General features: G+C 44.3%; 1 protein-coding gene across 1 annotated transcript in view; it reads right to left on the bottom strand.

Moving 5' to 3' along the window:
- Nucleotides 1-3,641, bottom strand: part of LOC138864489 (gustatory receptor for sugar taste 64a-like) — a 10,172-nt gene extending 6,531 nt beyond the window's left edge. Inside the window, exons 1-2 of the mRNA XM_070131631.1 lie at nucleotides 3,444-3,641; nucleotides 1,958-2,055 (exon numbers count right to left, since the gene is read on the bottom strand). Coding sequence (XP_069987732.1) covers nucleotides 1,958-2,055; nucleotides 3,444-3,641 — 296 coding nt within the window. The remainder of the gene's footprint in view (nucleotides 1-1,957; nucleotides 2,056-3,443) is intronic.
- Nucleotides 3,642-7,500: the final 3,859 nt, after the last annotated feature.

Genomic DNA, 7,500 nt, shown 5'->3' with positions numbered 1-7,500 from the left:
TAATAATAATAATAATGATAATAATAATGATAATGATAATAATAATATTAATAATAATGATAATAATAGAGATGAATAAATGAATAATAATTGCTGAATTTAAAAAGTAGCAACCAAAACCCAGCAATTGAATAACAAATACCAACAAATAGATAGTGATTCAATAAGAAAAATTGATAAATCACTAATTAGCGGAAATCCACGAGACAGCGCGAAAAAGATTAAACAAATAACAATAATAAATAATAAATTCTACAAAATAAATAGATAATCAATCAAAATAAGCGGATAAAACAAAACCAAAAAAAAAAAAAAAAAAAAAAAGAAAATCGAATTGATAAATAAATAAGCAAACAAATAAATAAACAAAAACAAAGAAATTAAATAAATATCTAGAAACATCGATAGACTGATAAACAAAGTACAAACAAATAAATGAACAAAACAAAGATTAGTTAATGGTCTCTAGATTGATAAATAAAGTACAAATAAATAAATAAACAAAACAAAGATTAGTTAATGGTCTCCTCCTCACCTGAACTGGCCTAAACAAAAACAAAGAAATTAACAAATATCTAGATATATCGATAGACTGATAAACAAAGTACAGAAAAATAAATGAACAAAACAAATATTAGTTATTGGTCTCTAGATTGACAAATAAATACAAACAAATAAATAAACAAAACAAAGATTACTTAATGGCCTCTAGACTGATAAACAAAGTACAAACAAATAAATGAACAAAACAAAGATTACTTAATGGTCTGTAGATTGACAAATAAAGTACAAACAAATAAATAAACAAAACAAAGATTAGTTAATGGTCTCTAGATTAACAAATAAATAAACAAAACAAAGATTACTTAATGGTCTGTAGATTGACAAATAAAGTAGAAACAAATAAATAAACAAAACAAAGGTTAGTTAATGGTCTCTAGATTGATAAATAAAGTACAGACAAATAAATAAACAAAACAAAGATTAGTTAATGGTCTCTAGATTGATAAACAAAGTACAAACAAATAAATAAACAAAACAAAGATTAGTTAATGGTCTCTAGATTGACAAATAAAGTACAGACAAATAAATAAACAAAACAAAGATTAGTTAATGGTCTCTAGATTGATAAATAAAGTACAAACAAATAAATAAACAAAACAAAGATTACTTAATGGCCTCTAGATCGACAAATAAAGTACAAACAAATAAATAAACAAAACAAAGATTAGTTAATGGTCTCTAGACTGATATATAAAGTACAAACAAATAAATAAACAACACACATTAGTTAATGGCCTCTAGATTGACAAATAAAGTCCAAACAAATAAATAAACAAAACAAAGATAAGATAATGGTCTCCTCACCTGAACTGGCCTAAACAAAAACAAAGAAATTAACAAATATCTAGTTAGATCGATAGACTGATAAACAAAGTACAAACAAATAAATGAACAAAACAAAGATTACTTAATGGTCTCTAACAAATAAATAAACAAAACACAGATTAGTTAATGGTCTCTAGATTGATAAATAAAGTACAAACAAATAAATAAACAACACACACATTAGTTAATGGCCTCTAAATTGACAAATAAAGTACAAACAAATAAATAAACAAAACAAAGGTTACTTAATGGTCTCTAGATTGACAAATAAAGTACAAACAAATAAATAAACAAAACAAAGATAAGATAATGGTCTCTTGACTGATAAACAAAATACAAACAAATAAATAAACAAAACAAAGATTAGTTAATGGTCTCTAGATTGACAAATAAAGTACAAACAAATAAATAAACAAAACAAAGGTTAGTTAATGGTCTCTAGACTGATAAACTAAGTACAAACAAATAAATAAACAAAACAAAACTTACTTAATGGTCTCTAGATTGACAAATATAGTCCAACATATAAATAAACAAAACAAAGATAAGATAATGGTCTCTTCCTCACCTGAACTGGCCGTCGACCACGCGCATGGGCAGGAGACCGAAGAGGGAGAAGAGTCGAGTGACGGGAACGAGGCACCGGAGGCACTCGGGGCGCTGGCACTGCGGGGAGAGGGAGGGTGGGTAAGGGGGGGAGGGTGGGTAAGGGGGGAGATGGGTAGGGGTGGAAGGGAAGAGGGAGGAAGGGTGGTGGGAAGGGGGTGGTGGGAAGGAGGAGGAAGGGGAGAGGGAAGTGGATAGGGAGGAGAGAGAGGGATGACAAGGGGTGGGGGTGGGGGAGGGGGAGATGATGGGGAGGAAGGAGGCATGGGTGATAAGGGGAAGGGGGGAGGAGGGGGTGGTGGGAAGGAGGGAGGGAGGAGGAAGAGGGGTAGGGGTGATGAGGAGGAGATGGAGGAGGAAGAGGAGAGGTAAGTGGAAGGGGAAGAGCGGGAGGGATGACAATGGGGGTGGGGGGTGAGAAGGGAAGAGGGAGGAAGGGGTGGTGGGAAGGGGGGAGGGAGGAGGAAGAGGGGTAGGGGTGATGAGGGGGAAGGATGGAGGACGAGGAAAGGTAAGTGGAAGGGGAGGAGGGGGGGGATGACAAGAGGGGGTGGTGGTGAGATAATGGGGCGAAAGGAAGCATGGGTGATAAGGGGAAGGGGGAGGAGGGGAGAAGGGTAGGGGTGGAAGGGAAGTGGGAGGAGGGGGCGGTGGGAAGGAGGGAGGGAGGAGGAAGAGGGAAGGGGTGATGAGAGGGAAGGGAGGGGGAGGAAGAGGAAGGGTAAGGGAGGTAAGTGGAAGGGGAGGAGGGGGGAGGGACGATAAGGGGGGATGATGGGGAGGAAGGCAAAGGTGATAAAGGGGAAAGGGGGGGAGGAGGGAACGAAAGAGAGACAGGGAGAGGAGGCGGTGAGGATGGACGAGGGAGGGAGGGAGGGAGGGAGGGAGGGAAGGAGGGGGTGATAGAGGGACATGGGGAATAGGGAAGGGAGAACGAAAGGAAGGAGATGGAGGGAAGAAAAATGAAAAGGGGGTAGGAGTGAGTGAAGAGAAAACAGAAGAGAGAGGAAGGAGGGGATGGCGAAAGAGAGAGGGGCGGAGAGAGAGAGAGAAAAAAGAGGAGAGAGGGAAAGGGGGAGGTTAAAAAAAAGGGGACAGAAGGGAGATGAATAAAGGATATATATATATAGGATATGGAAACAGAGAAGAGGAAGGGGAGGAGAGGAAATGAGAAGAAAGGTAGAAAAGGGAGACGAAGAAAACGAGAAAAAGGAAGGTAGATTGGAAAAGACAGGTCTGTTAATTTATTTCATTACTGCTGTTATTTCAATTTAACTAATTAATCATCTATTCATTTACTTATTTTTATTTTTTATTTATTTACTTATTTATTTATTTATTTATTTATCTATGTATTTATTTATTCATTAGTTTTATATATTTTTTTTTTTTGCTTTGTTTTGGTTTTTGTATATGTCACAAATTTATTTACCTACATCTTTCCTTACCTTCACAGGTTCCTCCACCCCATACCAAGCCCCCTTCCTCATCCTCCCATCCACGCCCTTGGCTTCGTGGGCGGCGGGGGCGGCGGAGGAGGGCGGGCGCGGGCTGCCTTCAACACCTGCGAGGGCGGCCGAGAGAAGGCGCTGAAGAACCCTCCGAAAACCGTGTTTAGTGGATCGGAACCTCCTGGGCGCGCGCATGGCGGTTGGATTCTGTTCGGTGTCACGTTGCGGTGAGAATGAGGGGTAAAGAGTAAAGAATAAAGAATAAAGAGAATAAAGAGAAGAATGAGGGGGGGGGGGGTAGATCAGTAGCGATTCGAGGAGGTGCCGTAGAAACATAATCGTTCACGCTTCTCATCCACAGGGCTATTTTGATGATTGTTCAGTGAAAATATAAAATATAACCATTAAAAGAATTATTTTTCCATCCTTTCTGAACATTGAGAAGACCAAAATGATCGACCGTATTCACAAAGCATCCGTAATTTTAATTTTTTCTTTTACTTTTTTTTAATAGAATCAGACGCCATGACACCTCCTCCAGTTGCTCCTGATCTAGCCTTCCCCTTAAAAATAAATGCAGTAATATGGGGATTTTTGCCGTGAAATGCATATTGATGAGAGAATTGAATAAAGTACAGTTACAACAAAGGATTTTTTTATTTTTTTCTTCTGTGCCCTATGTTTTCACTCGAAATGTAATGGTTTTGAATTCGATCTACATGGCCTCACTTCCTCTTTCTCTACCTCTCTCTTTCTATCTCTCCTGTTCTCTCTTATCCTATTCCTCCTCCGCCCCCCTTTTCTCCCTACCTATAGCACCTTTTATATAAATATGACCATTAGTCTTTTACTCTTTCTATGCCTATTTCTTAAAACTATGTAACCATAAGATGATTTATATCATAATCAAACTTCATTCAGAATTTACCATAAGATGATTTATATTATAATCAAAGAACTTCATTCAGAATTTAGACTAAACGACACCCCCAAAGAAACAGCTAAACACACTTAAAAAAAAAGTATACACAAAGAAAACTCACCTAATTTTCCGTTCTCTGTCGCGACCGTCGACTCGGAGCCAAAATCCAGGAATTCTTTTTGGCGCAGGAAGGACCTCCCGCAGCGCCGCTCCTTCCCCAGGGATGGAGCTCGACTGGGGCTTGGGGGCGAGAACGCGGGCGGGCGGGGGTGTGGCTTCGTTCTGGAGGGCGTGGCCTAAAGGGGATTTTAGGAGAGGAGGAGGAGGAGGAGGTGGAGGTGGTGGTGGTGGAGGTAGTGGTGGTGGTGGTAGAGAAGGAAGGAGAAGAAGAAGAAAGGAGAAGGAGGAGGAAATGAATGGGAAGGTGGTGGAGGAGGAGGTGGTTGTGTGGTGCTTGGAGGAATAGAGAAAAGGAGGAGGAGCAGGTGGTGGTGGTGGAGAGTAGTGGTGGTAGAGGGAAAGGAAGGAGAAGAAGAAGAAAGGAGGAGAAGGAGGAGGAAATGAATGGGGAGGAGGTGGTGGTGGTGGGTGTGGTGCTGGGTGCCTTGAGGAGTAGGAGAAGGAGGAGGTGGAGAAGGACCAGGAGGAGGTGGTGGTGGTGGAGGTAGTGGTGGTAGAGAAGGAAGGAGAAGAAGAAGAAAGGAGGAGAAGGAGGAGGAAAATGAATGGGGAGGGGGTGGTGGTGGTGTGGTGGGCTGGTGCTGGTGCTTGAGGAGTAGGGAGAGAAGGAGGAGAGGTGGAGAAGGACCAGGAGAGTGGTGGTGGTGGAGGTAGTGGTGGTAGAGAAGGAAGGAGAAGAAGAAGAAAGGAGGAGAAGGAGGAGGAAAATGAATGGGGAGGAGGTGGTGGTGGTGGTGGTGCTGGTGCTTGAGGAGTAGGAGAAGGAGGAGGTGGAGAAGGACCAGGAGGAGGTGGTGGTGGTGGAGGTAGTGGTGGGAGAGAAGGAAGGAGGAAGAAGAAGAAGAAAGGGGAGGAGAAGGAGGAGGAAGAAATGAATGGGGAGGAGGAGTGGTGGTAGGCAGGTGGTGGTGCTGGTGCTTGAGTAGGAGTAGGAGAAGGAGGAGGTGGAGAAGGACCAGGAGGAGGTTTGGTGGTGAGGTGGAGGTAGTGGTGGTGTTCAGAGAAGGAAGGAGAAGAAGAAGAAAGGAGGAGGAAGGAGGAGGAAATGAATGGGGAGGAGGTGGTGGTGGTGGTGGTGCTGGGCTTGAGGAGTAGGAGAAAGGGGGAGGAGGTGGAGAAGGACCAGGAGGAGGTGGTGGTGAACCTGTGGAGGTAGTGGTAGTGAGAGAAGGAAGGAGAAGAAGAAGAAAGGAGGAGAAGGGAGGAGGAAATGAGATGGGGAGTGAGGTGGTGGTGGTGGTGGTGCTGGTGCTTGAGGAGTAGGAGAAGGAGGGAGGTGTGAGAAGGACCAGGAAGGAGGTGGTGGTGGTGGAGGTAGTGGTGGTAGAGAAGGAGGAAGGAGAAGAAGAAGAAAGGAGGAGAAAAGGAGGAGGAAATGAACTGGGGAGGAGAGGTGTGGTGGTGGTGGTGGTGCTGGTGCTTGAGTGAGTAGGAGAAGGAGGAGGCAGTGGAGAAGGACCAGGAAGGAGGTGGTGGTTGGGTGGAGGTAGTGGTGGTAGAGAAGGGAAGGAGAAGAAGAAGAAAAGGAGGAGAAGGAGGAGGAAATGAATGATGAGGGAGGAGGTGGTGGCGTGGTGGTGGTGCTGGTGCTTGAGGAGTAGTAGGAGAAGGAGGAGGTGGAGAAGGACCAGGGAGGAGGACAATGGTGGTGGTGGAGGTAGTGGTGGTAGGAGAAGGAAGGAGAAGAAGAAGAAAGGAGGAGAAGGAGGGAGGAAAATGAATGGGGAGGAGGTGGTGAGGTGGTGGGTGGTGCTGGTGCTTGAGGAGTAGGAGAAGGAGGAGGTGGAGAAAGGACCAAAGGAGGAGGGTGGTGGTGGTGGAGGTAGTGGTGGTAGAGAAGGAAGGAGAAGAAAGAAGAAAGGAGGAGAAGGAGGAGGAAATGAATGGGGAGGAGGTGGTGGTGGTGGTGGGTGCTGGTGCTTGAGTGAGTAGGGAGAAGGAGGAGGTGGAAGAAGGGGAACCAGGGAGGAGGTGGTGGTGGTGGAGGGTAGTGGTGGTAGAGAAAGGAAGGAGAAGAAGAAGAAAGGAGGAGAAGGAGGGAGGAAATGTGAATGGGGAGTGAGGTGGTGGTGGGTGGTGGTGCTGGTGCTTGAGGAGTAGGGAGAAGGAGGAGGTGGAAAAGGGACCAGGAGGAGGTGGTGGTGGTGGAGGTAGTGGTGGTAGAGAAGGAAGGAGAAGAAGAAGAGAAAGGGAGAGGAGAAGGAGGAGGGAAATGAATGGGGAGGAGGTGGTGGTGGTGGTGGTGCTGGTGCTTGAGCGAGAGTAGGAGAAGGAGGAGGGTGGAGGAAGGACCAGAGGAGGAGGTGGTGGTGGTGGGAGGTAGTGGTGGTAGAGGAAGGAAAGGAGAAGAAGAAGAAAAGGAGGAGAAGGAGGAGGAAACATGAATGGGGAGTGAGGTGGTGGTGGTGGTGGTGCTGGTGCTTGAGGAGTAGGAGAAGGAGGAGGTGGAGAAGGACCAGGGAGGAGGGTGGTGGGTGGTGGAGGTAGTGGTGGTAGAGAAGGAAGGAGAAGAAGAAGAAAGGAGGAGAAGGAGGAGGAAATGAATGGGAAGTTGGTGGAGATGGTGGTGGTGCTTGAGGAGTAGGAGAAGGAGGAGGTGGAGAAGGACCAGGAGGAGGTGGTGGTAGAGTCGGAGGATTAGGTGGAAAATGAGGAGGATAGGAATAGGAAGAAGAAGGAGGAGGAGGGGGAGGTGAAGGTAGAGGAAGAGGAAGAGGAAGAGGATGAAGAGATGGCGATGGTGCTGAGGGACGATGAAGAAAAAAAGAAAGAGTAGAAGGAATAAAGAAAAAGAAACTGAGGAAGAAGAAAATAAGAGAATGATATATAAATACAGAAACAAAAATATAGATGCAACCACAAACACACGTAAAAATACTTCAACAAAACACAAACAAACAGACACAATCGACCACATACACAAACAAGCACACACACAAACAAACTCATACG

Source organism: Penaeus vannamei, chromosome 16 (assembly GCF_042767895.1).
Source record: "Penaeus vannamei isolate JL-2024 chromosome 16, ASM4276789v1, whole genome shotgun sequence".
Classification (NCBI taxonomy): Eukaryota; Metazoa; Arthropoda; class Malacostraca; order Decapoda; family Penaeidae; genus Penaeus; species Penaeus vannamei.
Note: the sequence above shows the minus strand (reverse complement) of the source record. Positions and strands in the feature narration are given on the sequence as shown.